Source organism: Eleginops maclovinus, chromosome 12 (genome assembly GCF_036324505.1).
Source record: "Eleginops maclovinus isolate JMC-PN-2008 ecotype Puerto Natales chromosome 12, JC_Emac_rtc_rv5, whole genome shotgun sequence".
NCBI classification, from domain to species: domain Eukaryota; kingdom Metazoa; phylum Chordata; class Actinopteri; order Perciformes; family Eleginopidae; genus Eleginops; species Eleginops maclovinus.
The window spans coordinates 4,874,467-4,890,898 of NC_086360.1; the positions used below are offsets into that span (position 1 = coordinate 4,874,467).

General features: G+C 41.6%; 2 protein-coding genes across 2 annotated transcripts in view; both read left to right on the forward strand.

The window, feature by feature from the left end:
* The first annotated feature begins 293 nt into the window (after positions 1-293).
* Positions 294-16,432, forward strand: part of sncaip (synuclein, alpha interacting protein) — a 28,289-nt gene continuing 12,150 nt past the window's right edge. Inside the window, exons 1-7 of the mRNA XM_063897536.1 lie at positions 294-518; positions 5,536-5,623; positions 11,507-11,579; positions 13,205-13,752; positions 14,350-14,518; positions 14,824-15,110; positions 15,388-15,567. Coding sequence (XP_063753606.1) covers positions 5,567-5,623; positions 11,507-11,579; positions 13,205-13,752; positions 14,350-14,518; positions 14,824-15,110; positions 15,388-15,567 — 1,314 coding nt within the window. The 5' untranslated portion in view covers positions 294-518; positions 5,536-5,566. The remainder of the gene's footprint in view (positions 519-5,535; positions 5,624-11,506; positions 11,580-13,204; positions 13,753-14,349; positions 14,519-14,823; positions 15,111-15,387; positions 15,568-16,432) is intronic.
* LOC134874087 (uncharacterized) lies at positions 6,013-10,732 on the forward strand. Its single transcript, XM_063898088.1, has 2 exons — positions 6,013-8,142; positions 8,501-10,732. Exons 1-2 carry the CDS (start codon positions 7,746-7,748, stop codon positions 10,579-10,581), a joined length of 2,478 nt encoding a protein of 825 aa, XP_063754158.1. The 5' UTR covers positions 6,013-7,745; the 3' UTR covers positions 10,582-10,732.

Consider the following 16,432-nt stretch of genomic DNA (forward strand, 5'->3'; position numbering starts at 1 on the left):
CTAACTAAGTACATTTACTTTTGTACTAGGTCTACTGTACAATGTTTGACATACTTGTATTTTACTTGAGTATTTTAATTACTTGATACTTTATATTTATACTCCATTTTAAATCCAGGACTTTTTCTAGTAACATTTTTTCACGGTTATATGTCTACTCTTAAAGGTTCAGAGTACTTCTATCGTCTCTGCTAATGAACCATACCATAATGCACATTCACATACAGCAGAGCCAATAACACACATACAGTAACGCTGTGCTTTCGTAAATGTAAAAGTGTCGTTCTTCCCTTCTTTCACACTGCAATGGTTCTCAGAAACGCGTTTGGAGTGGGCCCTCTTCCTAGTTCCTACCCTCTGTGCTGCCCATATGTCAAAGTCTTTGTGCTTTTCAAGACAGCGAGGCGACAGAGGGGAAAAAAACAGCTGGATCCAAGGATCAGTGCTGCTAGCGACTCGGCTAGCTGTATCACCCCATCAAGCTAGCTCTTTCTCCTCGGCTGCCTGACTTCCCTAAGGTACCGTATCTCAAAACGATTCGTTGACCGGGAGAAAACCGCTCTTTATCCCGTGCCAGTGTCGTTTTTACCTGAGCTTTCTGTTTTGACCTAAATTTCCAACTGGCTGCCCGGCTAGTCAGTTAGCTTCCACATTAGCTTCCCTGGATGCTGATTAGCGAGCTAGCTAATTAGCCTCCTGCTGCTTCATAAACAGGTATCTGCGGATTACATTAGCTGTTCTTACTAAAGAGAGGACACACAACCTTAACTCACTTCACTTTCTTTGTCTCACTTTGTAAAACTGACATTTTGCTTGCTTTATTATGCCTACAATAAGTCACATTTATACTAATTATTACCTGGTAACTATTATTGTGCAAGCATTTTTCTTTCTCAAAATGTCAAAAACAAAGTGTCAAAAACAGTTTATGGTCTAGTCTAGTATATATTCCTGAAATTAACCGCTTTTAGACTGTTCTTGGGTTATGATGATTATTGCTTTCCTTCATCACTAATAAATCATCTTGAATCTGTACATTTCCATAATCTTAACTTGATTACTTACACTGCAAAGCTCTTAATTTTCAAGCTCTCGCTTAAATACCAACATGGTACCAACAATATACCTAATGACACATGAAGTAAAACTAAATGCTAAATGCAGTAAATGATTTATCAAAAGTACAAAAACCAACATTCAGAAGCTCATTTTGTCAGTTTTAGAATACGCTTAGCTTTGAAATATACAGTTGGACGACACAATTTAGTAAAATGATAAAACACCATGAACTCATTAAGAGGAAATAGTTGGATTAACGAGGGAAATCTTATCTCAAGTAAGAGTAGAAAGTATTCTCATCAAAATGTACTTAAAGTAGCTACAGTAAAAGTAGTCATTGTTTGATTGGTCCATTTCAGAATAATATATAGGAAATAGAAATTCAATATACAAAAGCTTTAATTCAATAATGATGGCAATCTTTGAGCAACATGTACTAAAAAAACATCAATAATTGAACACATGTTTTACACATATTTGGCCTTACCCAAATATTAAGCTTCCTGAGATTTCACTATTGCAATAGTCCATACTGCAAATTCGATAACATTTCGATTTAATGTGCAGCCCCACATAACTATAGTCCCAACCGACAGTGAAATAAGTGAGTGAACCCAAAGCACTGTGAGCAGCACTAATGAGATTTAGCCTGGCCTGCGTCCAGCCTGCAGCTCTTAATGCCTGTAATCAGTCCTGTCGCCTCAATTACAGCCTCCACCGTCTTCTGCTGAGAGGGACAGTGGACATGTTTGAGGAGGTGGAGGAGGCTCAAAATAGACACAGAGAGATGTTTTAAATGAAAGTTGAAGTTTTTTTTTTAATTGTATTTTATGTGCCTCAGTATTTATGGTCCTTTTTGTAAAGCACAGGTGAAGTGGTGATGTTTCTGTAACTATGTGCATACTGCTTGTGTAAAAACACTGCTGTTTTTTTTAACTGACTTAAGCCTAAGGATAATGTACAGCAGGTCACTACCATCCCTGAAAATATTGATTTGTAATCTCTTTAAGTTTTTTATATTTGACAATATTTCATTTTTATAATATTTAAAACAATAATTTGACATACAATATGGATTGTAAAATAATTAAACAAAGTTAAAAATAATTGTAATGATTTAAATAAATGTTGTATTGCCTTCTCCATATACTGCATCCTTTAAAAACTGTCTGCAGCAAGCTGCCGTAAAGACTTCATAAAATAATGCCGTAATTGACCAATGGCGTATTCAACAAAGTCTTTAATAATTTACTGTAAAGCAGTTGTAGAAAAAACATCATAATAACAACAACTGAAGGCTGATCGACCATGTTCTTAGCGTCCTTTTTGATGAAAACCTGGTCTTATTTTGAAACAACTAACTCGGAAAGTCAAGCTCTTTTAGACACAAAAATCCAGTTGACATTGTTTTCAAATCTGTAGGCTACCTGTCTAATAGTATATAGGCTGAATTATGTTGAAAAGCAATGACGGTGTTCAGCATGTCATGAGTTCTCTTTATTCGTCCATGACGCAGTCACGCATATCTACGGTAATGCGGATGTGGCTGTGGTTGTATCTAAACTGGCTTAGAAAACCGACAGATGCAGGTTACATGTTTGATCTTGTGCGCTAAGGAACAAGTCAGAAATCCACAGTGGAGTTAGGACTGCCTGATCCATACCTGGATTTTTGTTTTACATCGTTGTTTAATTTAACAATATCCCCAAACATCTTTGAGAAATAAATAAAGAATTAATTGGAACAGGCCCAAACAAATAAAAGACATTCACAAAATATAATTTTGAACTGAGGGCAAGAAAGACAAAAACCAAAGAAAGATAAATGAATAGAATAAAGAAATCTTAAATGCAGAAACGTGTGGAGGAAAGCTTGAATTGAAACGTATCTTTAGAAATACATATTAATAAAACATGTTTAATGTGATATATACAACAAGACCAAAACCTGCCACTTCAATTTGATTCAAAAATATATCTTCGGTTTAAATGTGCCATAAGTATACATTATATTAAATCTGTTGAATGACTTTACTTTATTTAAGCAATGCATTTGTTCAGCTTTTCTTTGTTAAAGAATGAAGAAATGAGCTCCCTATTTATGTCATTCTTTACCGAAAAAAGTATTTATTCAATAAGCAAACATTTGAATTTCTATGGTCAAAACAAAGATAAAATAAAAGTATTTAAATCCCAGAAAACTGCCACACATTGCTTTGACATTTTTGCACATGTGCAGAACAAATCCGGTTTCTGGCTCGGGATTGAGTAGTGACAAGGAGAAAAAAAAAACCTGGCAACCCAATTTCAGAATGCTGTGTGCAGACAATGCTTCCAAAGATTGTCCGTCAACAAATAGCTCCAACTTTAACTGCTGCTAAAACTATAATAATACCTTGTTTACATTTCTACTATCCACTCAGCTTTCGGTTACACCTGACCTCTGAGGGAAATGTGAGGAAACCCATATCGAGTTTCACTTTGAAATTCCTCCTGAATACTCCCACCCTTGACTTGACTCCAAAACTGTGTTTCATCTCTCGGGCTGTTTTTGTTTCCCGCAGCCTGGAAGGGTTCAAATCCATCAGCTGTTCACATAAACACTCTTTCCTTTTTCTTTTTTGATTCTGTCTTATTTTTGATGTTGGCTTTCAGGGCTAAACTGTTGTTATCAAGGATGTTGGGCTCGACTGTTTCTCAAAGCTACAATCAGAGGTTTTATTTTGACCAGTTTAGTTCTGCGGGCGCTCCCACACAGTCTGAAAACAACTCCTCGCTTACATGAACGTTCTCTTGTAGCTTTATGAACATCCTGTGAATGGAAATCTGCTCATTTTAAAAACTAAAGAAACCGCTTTAAAATTGATAATTGTGCAGAAAATAATAAAAGAGCCTGTGTTCGACACTAAAACATAACCATTAACACCTCTGAAACCAACTGCAGCACAACGATCTGTATTTTAAAATGTTCATTTTCAGCTTCATATTAGTACTTTGTGCCTCTCCTGGGACATGTCTCCACGCTTTAATGTTCAAAAAGCTCTTTATGTTTCTCATACTGCCTGAGCTGCAGCACCTCTTTTCACCCTCTGTCTGAAACCAGAGCCCAGTCTGCTCTGATTGGTTCGCTGGCCGGCTCTGTTGTGATTGTGATGTCCCGCCCCTAAGCTTATCACGTACAATTTCTTACAGCGCTAACCAATAGAAGCATGAGTGTTACTTAGCGATGTCACTATGTTACAGAAGTAAACAAAGGACTCCAATGGCAGAGTTTCAGGCAAGGGGGGGGGTTTATCTTTTGCAGACTATTTAAATGCACTAACCAATCACAGCAGGCTGGGCTCTGGTTTCAGACAGAGGGTGAACAGAGGTGCTGCAGCACAGGCAGTATGAGAAACATAAAGAGCTTTTTGAACATTAAAGCATGGAGACATGTCCCAGTAGAGACACTACACTGATATGAACCTGAAAAGTATTCAACCTTTTGAAATGGAAGTAAAATTACAAACTCAAACAAACCCATTACTTTCAAAGCTCTAGCTTATCTAAAAGTGCATTTAAAGTCCTCCAAAGCTAGGCAGTTTTTGGTGACAGCCCAAAACCACTTTCCTGTCTTCAAAATGCTGTAGTGAGCTAATTTCTTAAGCTACAGTAAAGACCTTCAGTAGGATATATAAAACTAGAAGATCAAACAAATCTGTACATTTGAACCACATTGATAGCTTGTCTGGAAGTGAACTAACTCTGAAGTAAGGTTGATTTCTGTAAGTTAGGTCCGCTACAAATGACGTGAAATTTAAAAATCAAACAATCCCTTGCTTTCGATGTTGTCCCATAGCTCCTCTACTCCCGTGTTGGTTCCGGCAGTGTGTGGCATCTTAAATCTCAGAGCTCTCTGTGAGTCACGCTGCTCTCTGATTAGTGCTGATTATCCGCTGTTTGTTTCCTTTGATCGCAACAGCTCAGGACGATTGTGCAGTTGACAGTTTAAAACCTGTGGTATTACTGAAAAAGGATTTGAGTTTAAAATCAAACAGCTTGTTTTATTTCCAGCCTTTTGCTACTTTGTAATTCCCCCTTTTAGAATAAAAGTTGGATTAGTTTTTTCCCACAGTTTCCTGTTTATTCATCTCAGTAAAAAAAGAAACCTTTCTGAGTTTTCCTCGGGACTGTTCTCAGTTTCCTGCCTCAACTTCCCGTATTTTATTCCTGCTGATTGTATCACTGCGACACCAAACCCAAAAGTGTTTAACTTGATCATATTTATGCAGAGGATGCTTCTCCATGGAACACACACACAATGACTGATGTTGTATCGTCAGTCATTAAAGAAAATGTTTTCAAGTCGCAAACTTCAAATATCTGCAGAAAAAAACAAGAACTCTCTCTGACTAACATGAGAATATTTAGATTTTTTAAATGTAAAACAATGGAAGAAGGCTCTATAATGTAGGATAACGTGTGTGTTTGTCTGCAGCTGGTGGTGAGGCTGATGATGAGGTGTGAAGATGGAGGATCCTGAATACCTGGACCTGGATGAGATCGACTTCTCTGATGATTCAGTGGTGAGTAGGATGTAAATACTCTAACTGCCCTACTGATAATACAGTCTCATAAAAAGGTGTCAACATTTCTAACAAACAACAACCTAAACCTCCTACCTGAGGCCTGTAAGACCAAGCAGGATTTGTGGTTAGCGAGGTAGCTTCAGGGTTAACCACTGGTTCACTTCTTACCTGGGGGGGTAGAAAGTAACCATGGTAACTTATGCTGAACACGCAACCTGCCCCGGAGCACGTCCTGTTGACCAATCAGAGCTCTGTGTGCTGAGTGTAAAGCTATGGAGCCATATTACAGGATAAAGGAAACACAGTTTGAACTGCCGTATGCAGGAAAGACGGCCGGCAAAAAATCGCTGACTTTGTGAACATGAAAATGTATAGAAATCCCTTCCCCAGAGCTGCCAACATACACGATTTTGGCGTAGCAGATACGATTTCCAGGCCCTAATTACGCCGCTACGCTTGACTTGAATATCCTACGCATTACCCAACAAATCGAAAAATGAATCGTGTAGCTGGCAGCCTCGTGCCTGTGTTGACATCCAACCAGCCCTAAAGCTCACATATAAGCCGTTTTATGATTCGTCCCTTGCGTTGACAAAGAGCCAATAGGATCGGCTGTACTTCTTTTTTGTAATACCCTCACTACTGTTACCAGGATGCTATGCTGTTTTGGCTCCCGCTGTTGATGAAGAATTATATTCATGTAGACCAGTGCCGTGCGGTGAAAAATATGTGAAGTCAATAGAGTTTATTAAAACATAATTCAATTGGCAGCTTGCACATTGACTACTGGTTGTTTTTCATATTTTATCTCAGCATTCTTCACACACACCTATGATAGGTACAACGAGTTGGCAGTTGGTAGCTAGAGAACTCGTGTTAATAACTGGTAGGCTAATATATTATTTCATGCGAAGATGCACAGGCACCCTGAGGATTTTTACCTTTACCCATTGAAATACAATGAGTTAAATCGGGGAAACTATAACATCAGCTCGATAACTAGCTATCATTACATGCGAATTGAACGCTTCCATTTAAATCGTTTAGGTTATTTAAGTCTCTTGAGCTAGCTAGCATAGCAACTAGATAACTATAGCAACCAAAAAACACAACTTTAGCTGCACAGTTTAATTTCTCAAACTCAGCTCACCAATACATTAAAAAAAAAGATCGTTGGGTTCAAAGTGATCACAACGACGTTGTATGATGTTAAATGGATGACAGACATTAAACAATCCCCTCGGAAACACTCGGATATCAATGTAATCTTGGCTAATAATTAAACGTACTGGTGGCTTTCCATTCGTCTGCATTTGCATTGTTGTATTTTGTGGCAGATTCATCGGGGTAAATCATTATGGTTACATACTGTTACATATATATATCGGGGTAAAATCCATCAAGCATCTTTGTAACACAGCAGGGAGGCATTATACAGGAGGGAATATTTCCTCACTTGCATCTTTGTTACAGAGCAGGGAGGCATTATACAGGAGGTGCTAATTTCTCACTAGCTCCGCTTTGTGAGGGATTGCTCAATCTGACGTGAGGCGCCGCTCTTTGCCTTACCCCGCTTGTCTCCTCTGCTCAGGTCACGAGCAAATTCAGCTATTTTGGTTATAAAATTATTTAAGATCATTGGAATCATACAAAAATTACATTTATAGCACAGATAAGTAGAACATTGTGGAGATCGTAATGAAACGCAGGAGACGTTCATTACAGTTCAGCACACGAATGCGTGTCTCGTTTAATCACAGTCAAAGTTAACAAAACAAGATGGCGCTGTCCTGACCAACAAGCATGGGGCTCCACGTCATCGTAAACACAGATTAATTAAAGGGACCACGATCCCTTTTTACAGTTGTACTTTCAAGCATAAACCAACGGTCATACTTACAGGCATGAAACAACAGTGTGTAGAACCACACTTTAGAAGGAGGTGAATTATGTGTATTACAGTCACTACAACATATTAATATCTGGGTTTTTTTCATTATATAATTTAACATATGTGTTGTGTTTTTATTATCTTAATTTCTAATGGACCAATGATAATTCGTGAATACACTATGCCCGCGAAATCGCGGAGCAAGCTGTCAGTTGAAGTCTATCAAAAATGGATGGTGAACGTACTTGTCCTCCGCTGAAAAAGCGGCGAATTTCTGAACAGCGCTTCAAGCTAGAATATAACGCAGAATGGCCGACCATCACCCGGTCGAAGCTGGACGACTTCCACGCTTACTGTATGTTGTGTAAGACAGATTTTAGCGTGAGGCATGGGGGCCGACACGACGTTGAAAAGCACATCAGGACTGCTAAACACACGTCATACAAGGCGGCAGTGGAAGCTACAAGGCCCATCGCGGGCTTCTTTACGGTTGACAGTGACACCAGTGTCATAAATGCCGAAGTGCTCGCTGTGGACTTTCTGGTGGAACACAACATCCCGATCGCGGTGGCCGACCACATCGGGCCACTGGTGAAAAAGATGTTTCCGGACTCGAAAATCGCTGGTAAGGCTCAAATGACAAATAGCCTCAATTCATCTCAAGCATTCATAGGCATAGATTTATATCTGTATACTGTCACAATACACTCTACAATCTGTACAGACTATATAAAACAGTTACAGTACTGCCCTGGTTGATAATCTGATTTAAATCTTGCAAATTAATCATTGCTAATTTATAGCCTACTGATACTGTATCATTCTAATAAACATTTTTCATTTTATGTAAAGGTGAAAAAAAAATAGCCTAGGCCAACTTACTCTACAGAGGATTAATATCATGATTGTAATTCTGCAATTCTGTGTAATCTAGAGTATAATCATGATAATACAATGCAATATTTTTGTGATTGCAATTGCAGGAAAGTATGGGTCTGGTCGCACAAAGAGCAGCGCCATTGTTGGAGCTCTTGCCAAGGAGGATGCGTCTGTGATCACGGAGGCAATGAGGACAGCTCCATACTCCCTAGCCACGGATGGGAGCACTGACTATGGAGACTGTAAGCTGTATCCTCTTGTTGTGAAGTACTTTGATCGAGGACTTGGGCGTGTTCTGACAGTACTCCTATCTTTGCCAGAGTGTCATGAGGCATCTACTGGGCAGAACATATTCAAACTCATTGACAATGAACTTGAGAAACGTAGCATATCCTGGGACAACTGCATGAGTTTTGGGGCAGATAATGCCATGGTGATGCAGGGACTCAAAGCTGGCACGGCAGGCTACATCAACAAAAAAAACAGTGCAGTATATGTGCTGGGATGCCCGTGCCATCTAATTCATCTAGCTGCAGAAAAAGCTGCTGCTCAGCTTCCAGTGTCCATTGAAGAGCTGCTGGTGGACATATACTTCTACCTAGACAAATCCAGCAAGAGGAAACAGGGACTGAAGAAATTTCAGGATCTGTGTGGAGTGGAAATGAGAAAGATTGTTAAACATGTAAGTACGAGGTGGCTCTCTTTAGATAAATGCATCGCCAGGTTGTTGCAGCAGTGGCCTGCATTGCTGCAATACTTTGAGTCAGAACAGTCTGGGCACAGCAGCAAGGACAAGACCACGCAGAGCAGCAGCAAGGACAAGACCACGCAGAGCAGCAGCAAGGACAAGACCACGCAGAGCAGCAGCAAGGACAAGTCCACCCACAGTGTTAGCAAGGACACATCAACCCACAGTAGCGGCAGCAAGGACAATTCTCAGTTTGATTTGGCAGGCTATCTCTTTCGCCAACAAAACCTAGCCAAATTCTGTCAGGGAAAGAAAACACCAGCAGCTGCAACCACACAGCCCAAGACTGCAACGGCAAAGCCCAACACATCTAGCGCTGCACCCACTCGGCCCAAGACATCTAGCACTGCACCCACTCAGCCCAAGACATCTAGCACTGCACACACTCAGCCCAAGACATCTACCACTACACCCACTCAGCCCAAAACATCTAGCACTGCACCCACTCAGCCCAAGACATCTAGCACTGCACCCACTCAGCCCAATACATCTAGCACTGGAACCACTCAGCCCAAGACAGGGGCACAACAGAGAGTGCAGAGGGCATGTCAACATCTGCAGGACCCAACATTCCATCTTTACTGCTACTTTCTAAGTGCGGTCCTGCCGATATTTGATGAGGCCAACACTCTGCTGCAGCTAGACAAACCCTGCATACAAATACTACACAGGACTTTGACCACACAGCTGAAGAATCTCTTGAACCGATTTGTGAAGCCTCAGGTGATCAATGCAGCTGCTAAGGTTCACCAGGTACCATTCAGGGAACCAAGCAACCAGAAGAGCAATGAGACCTTGTTCATTGGGCAAAACACCAGAGACTTCATAAGAGATCACCCTGAGCTTGAGGAGCTGCAGCTTGCCCAGGTCTTCAGCGCTGTGCGGGCATTCTACATGAAGGCTGTTGAGTACATGGTGAAGAAGTTTCCCTATGATGACCCAGTGATAAGGAATGCTTCTGTGGCTGACATGTCTGCACGGGACAGCGCAGACTTCAATTCTGTGAGGTACTTCACAGGCAGATTCCCCTGCTTGAAGATGAGTGCTGAGGAGATGGACAAGCTTGAGGGTCAATTCATGACCTACCAAACCGATGCTCTGCCAGAAAGCATCACCAGCTGTGACAGACCAGACACACAGTGGCACCTGATGAGTCAGCTGAAGGATGGAAATGGCCATCTCAAGTACCCTTTACTCTGCAAGGTAATGCTGGCTATCCTCTGCATCTTCCATTCCAATGCAGACTGCGAACGCATCTTCAGTCTTGTCACAAAAAACAGAACGGAGTTCAGACCTAGTATGGGAATGGAGACCCTGAGTAACCTCATTACCCACAAACAATTCATGGTGGCAAAGGGGTCTGTCTGCTACAAGCAGGCGTACTCCAAGACAACTCTTGCCAAGGCCAAGTCAGCAACCTATGACCATCTAAAGTGAGAGGTTGATGAGATGGTCATGTCACAGCCAAAGGTTCCCTTGAGTTGAACTCTGTTCTAAAAAAAGGCTGTGTAAAGGTTTTTCATGTGTTATTGTTCAGTATTGTTTCATGATGAATTCTGTTCGGTTAATAAAAATATTTTTTTGTGTATGTTGGTGTTTAATTCTGTGCAACAGTACAGGGAAAAGGAGAAATTATACACGAAAAACATGTCCTAATATGACCTAGATTGCATCTCAGAGCATGTAAAGTCTCTGGCTTCTGATAAGATAAGATAACTTTTATTAATCCTGTAAGGGAATTGCACATGTTATAGCAGCAGGGTGATAGGAAAAGGAATAGGGAACTATATATACATACAATTTACAGTAAAATAATAACAGTTGAATACAAAAGATAAATAGAAATAAGTAAAGTAAAAATGAAATAAGGGGGCATTCAGGGGGCTTCGGCGGACCTCGGACCCCCGGCTTTGAAAAAAAATTTGCCTCGCTCCGCTCGGCTTGCTACTATTTTCTAAAACACAATGTTGGCAGCTCTGCTTCCCATCTTCAGAGCAATTACACTATTATTACATTTACAGCAAGCAAGCTTACTTAAATAACTGCCACAACATGAGTAACCGGAGCAAAGTAACTCAGAGCGTTGCGTACGTATGTGTCGCACTTATCATTTAAATCACTTCATATTATTTCATACATTTCCTTATGTGTCAGCTTCTTGAGCCATAGCTGGCCGTGCAACATACTGTATGCAGAAATTATATTTAAAACAACACATTAGGTTGACGGAACACTGTAATTACATCCACTCGTGTCTTAGTTTGGGGGGGCAGTGATAATATAAACCTGTTCATTTACCCATTCAAACAGTCAGCCGGTTGTTGTTTTTCTCTGAAATAGTTTTTTATTTCTGCTCCTTCAGTATTCCGTGACGTCCCTGAAGAGCATCCCAGAGTTATCCAGAAGGAGTGATGGCCCGGCCGAGGAGAGACCAGGTCTGTACACAGTATTACTATTGTAAAGGCCCAGCTTAGTTTAGTTTGACCGTCTTTTAACTGAAACTCTGTTGTGGAATTGCATCTACTGTTGGTGAATTTTCTTTAAATGTAATACCTGAGGGGTTGCAGTACAGAGCAGGATTAGAGTTTTCCGTGTTGTGAAGGAGGCCCTCTTTTAACCCGGCTAGGTCACCATGGCAACTTCTGCTGCAGACCTAACGTGGTCCTGACGTCGTCCATCGCTTTTCAACCCAGTTTAGATTCAACCACGTCCACTTCTGCATTAGTCCAGTGGTGTTTAAATATTTTTTTGATGAGGGCCACAGGAAAAAATATACGAAGTACAGCCTTCAGGAGCCTTCATAACTACCTTCAGGGGATCTATTATCCAAGGGAGAATGTGCAGTGTCGCGGTCATTAATACAAAAAAGACATGTGGCGGGATCTTGAATCATCAAATAAATAATGTTATGAATCAGTCATTTTGATTTACGTTGCTATAAGGCCCCAGTAAGGCATGTTTATTTATACAGCACCTTTCAACACAAGGCAATTCAAAATGCTTCACAAGAATGCAAAACATTAAGAGCCTTAGAAAATAGTGCAACGCGATTACGTAATTAAAAAGCAAAGAGAATAAAATAAACATAAAACAAGCTAATATATAAAATACATGAATAAAATTTACAGTAAAAAAAAAAGCAGCGGCAACAAGAAATGTTTTCAGCCTGGATTTAAAAGTAGTACGATTTGTAGCCGACCTGCAGGGTTCTGGGAGTTTGTTCCAGATATTTGGAGCATAGTAACTGAACGCTTCTACATGTTTAGTTCTGACTCTGGGGACAGAAAGCAGACCCGTCCCAGAAGACCTGAGAGTTCTCGATGGTTCATAATGTAGCAGCAGATCACAAATGTATTTTGGGCCTAAACCATTCAATGTTTTATAAACTTTGACAGACAGGAAGCCAGTGTAAAGACCTCAGAACTGGAGTGATGTGATCCACTCTCTCAGTGTAAAGACCTCAGAACTGGAGTGATGTGATCCACTCTCTCAGTGTAAAGACCTCAGAACTGGAGTGATGTGATCAACTCTCTCAGTGTAAAGACTTCAGAACTGGACTGATGTGATCCACTCTCTCAGTGTAAAGACCTCAGAACTGGAGTGATGTGATCCACTCTCTCAGTGTAAAGACTTCAGAACTGGAGTGATGTGATCCACTCTCTCAGTGTAAAGACCTCAGAACTGGAGTGATGTGATCCACTCTCTCAGTGTAAAGACTTCAGAACTGGAGTGATGTGATCCACTCTCTCAGTGTAAAGACCTCAGAACTGGAGTGATGTGATCCACTCTCTCAGTGTAAAGACTTCAGAACTGGAGTGATGTGATCCACTCTCTCAGTGTAAAGACTTCAGAACTGGAGTGATGTGATCCACTCTCTTAGTGTTAGTGAGGACTCAAGCCGCAGCGTTCTGAATCAGCTCCGGCTGTCTATTCGATTTTTGAGCGAGACCTGTAAAGACACCGTTACAGTAGTCGAAATTCCTGATGGTAAATGCATGACAGTAAGCCTATGTTGGAAGTATATTCCACTGATCTCTTATCATGTTTCCTCCTCCTGTAGCTCCAGCCATCAACTGGAGTCGCAGCGTTTCCTCCCACAGCAGCGGGGGAATCAAACCCACGGGGCTCGCTGAGGTCCACAGTAAGTTCCGGCCGGTGAAGAGGGTCTCTCCTCTCAAACACCAACCAGAGACCACTGACTGCGACTCAGAGGAGAAAGACCAGGGCCAGGGTCCGGGCGAGGCGGGGGAGGCCAGTAAGGATGACGCCAACTCTGACAAACCGACCCACGCCTCCACCTCCTCTGATGGTCCGGGGGGGAAGGCGAAAGCCGGCAGCGGTGGTGTGGTGGGAGGGAACAACCCCCAGGCTCTGTTCGGGGAGCTGGAGCACTACGACTTGGACATGGACGAGATCCTGGACGTGCCGTACATCAAGTCCAGTCAGCAGATGTCCACGCTACCTCGCGTCCCCCACGATAAGCGCTCGGTGACAGGCAGCAACCTGGGCGGAGGCACCCTGGAGAGGACCAGGGGAGGGGGGCTGAAGAGCTCCATTTTACCCCACAACGAGCCTCTGAGCCTGGGCAGCAGCAGCTCACAGACTCCGGTACTTCTACATTAAACTTTCATACTTTTCATGCTTCCCATTTCGTACAAATACTATCCTATGCTCACCTGCACTTGAGTCTCAAATTATGGCATGTTGGGTTCTTCAATTTGAGGAAACCTGGAGTTCACAAAACCCCGCGCAGGAACATAGTAAAGAAAAACATCAGGGTTTGTTAAAGAAGACATCCAGTGTTCGATCCGAGTTCTTTCTGGAGCAGAACGACACGTAAAAAAGACAGAAATAGAAGAGTCTTTCTCTTCTTTTTTGCTTGGTGTATGATGAGATGAATAACAGGTAGTTAGTCGCTGTGATCAAGATTTTAACAAGATTAACCAAATCAAGCTAAAATATGCTACCAGCAACTCTGAAAGGCAGGAAAACGATTTCATTTTTAAAAGAAAATTGCACCTTAGATATACAGTTAAAAAAAAAAGTGATTTGGTGAGTAACACCAAATGTAAATCGTACTGCTTGAACCTTTTTTATCTAATAAACCAGCTTTCTTTTAAAGGACTCTGCTTCAGAAGGTAATGCGGGCTTTATGAATATCTGATGTAATCAGCTGTGATGTTCATCTTCACGTGTTTGCTGCAGTATTGTGTCCTGTCCCCGGTGAAGTGGTCCGACCTCAGGAAGTCCAAGTCGATGGATCCAGACCTCCACCACCTCCACCGCCCCCCCGCTGGAGGAGGCTACCAGTCGGAGCTGCTCTCCTCTGGACTCCTCAGCTGCTCCGCCTCACTGTCTTCCTTCTCCGACGCAGGTACGACCTAAACATACCATCAACCTTTTGTCTGCTTCCTGATTCACCCTGCATTGAATGAACAAAAACACCATAGTGATGTGGAAAGTAATCCCCGGTGACACTGACCACCTCATTTATTATCATGTTTCAAGGCCATGTTATTGAGTCGGTATCTTTATTTGAGGACTTCTAACCATATTCAGCAACCAATGAAGCTGATGTTTTTTTTCAGAAATAAGTATTTGATTTAAAGGAAACTTGCTACTCAATGAAGCTTTTCCTGTTTCAATAAAATCATTTGACATTTGAACAATCTTTTCCAGATAAACTGTTGTCTGCGCGAGTCTACCCAGACTCCCAGAGCCAGAGACCGGCTGTTGATCCTCCAGGTGGGGGCCCAGGGATGATGTTCCCCATGCCAGGGTGCAGCGTGGGCCGGCAGGACGCTTCTTTGCCTTGGACTCCTGGATCGGGAGGGGGAGGAGGGGGTGGCAGCGGCGGGCCGAGGGGGTTCGGAGGAAGTGGAGGAGCAGGGGGGGAGTTGGACGAGGAGACCAAGAAGAACCAGAACATCATCAACATCGTCAGAGAGGGGCAGATGTCCCTGCTGGTGAGTGGGTGCTCCTACTAAAATAAATGTTGGAGCTTTATATAGATTTATATTATTTATAAGTTAAACATTTATTTTGTTGATGTTTTTGTGTATTGTATCTTTTTATTCTTGTGTAATTTAGGTTCATTTTAGTAGTTGTTTTATGCTTTTATTTTGAAGGCGGTTTTAATTTTCTGTTTTAATGTTCCGATTTTCGCCTCAACAACACATCTAACATTTGAAAGTCACATTCTTATCCCCCTTTCTCCTCCTCCTCCTCCTCCTCCTCCTGCAGCCTCACCTGGCGGCGGACAACCTGGAGCTGATCCGCGACGAGGACGGGAACAACCTGCTGCACGTCTCCGCCTGCCAGGGTCACGCTGACTGTCTGCAGCATCTCACCTCTCTGATGGGGGAGGACAGCCTCAACGAGCGCAACAACCAGCAGCTCACCCCTGCTGGTCTGGGAGTCAAGGTCAGTGTGTGTGCGGGGAAATCAGATTTAAAAGTGTGTGTTTACTCACAAATACACGCATTAGGTCTAAGATGCAGTGCTCTGTAGTTATATAATTTGTTATGGTGTCGTTCTTTCAGAAGAAACAAAGCTGTCTGAAGGTTTTATCAGCTATTCAGATGGATTAGCTCAATAACAATAATGGGTAAAGCCGGAAATAACATTGTAATACCTCCTGTTCCCTTGTCCTGAAGTCAACGTTTCTTTTGGGTTGGGAGCCTGAAATAAGGTCTGTGGATAACAAGAAGAAGAAGACATACTTTATTATGCTCCAACAGGGAGATACCTCACCGAAGCTAGTGATTTTGTCAAAAATTGTCTGTATTAATATTGTAATAGTAGAATAAAACATTTAAAACTTTCTCTCTATTATAATAGAAGCCAAATGAAACGACTGATGGACAGCCATCTTACACATTAAAGTTGTGTCAAGCATTATTGTCTGATTTGATTAAAAAAATACAAGTTTAAAAAAAAAAATTGCCTCATTTTAATTTTTGTTAAACCCTATTCCACATGCCCACCATAAATACAAAATATAGACAAACATCTGACTAATTGTCCCCACTTTCTGGTAATGGTAAAGGATTTTGATTAAAAAAACAAAACAACTTTAACATCGACTTAGAAAGTTGACACTGTCTCTGGAAAGAACACCATTCCTCCTGAGCATGTCCTGTTTTGTTTGCCCTCCTGTGGAAACAGGCTTTTTGATTGGCTGCCAGAAAGGAAGTGTGCTATCTGGAGACAAGCTGGCAGCTGAGCCCTGAACAGCTCTTATCAACAAGTGGCTTGTTTATTCAGATTAATGTGAAAATGGATTTAA

Coding starts and splice junctions, on each gene's coding strand:
- LOC134874087 (XM_063898088.1), top strand. CDS start 7,746: ATGGATGGTGAACGTACTTGTCCTCCGCTGAAAAAGCGGCGAATTTCT. Junction 8,143..8,500: donor TCCGGACTCGAAAATCGCTG/GTAAGGCTCAAA, acceptor TTGCAATTGCAG/GAAAGTATGGGTCTGGTCGC.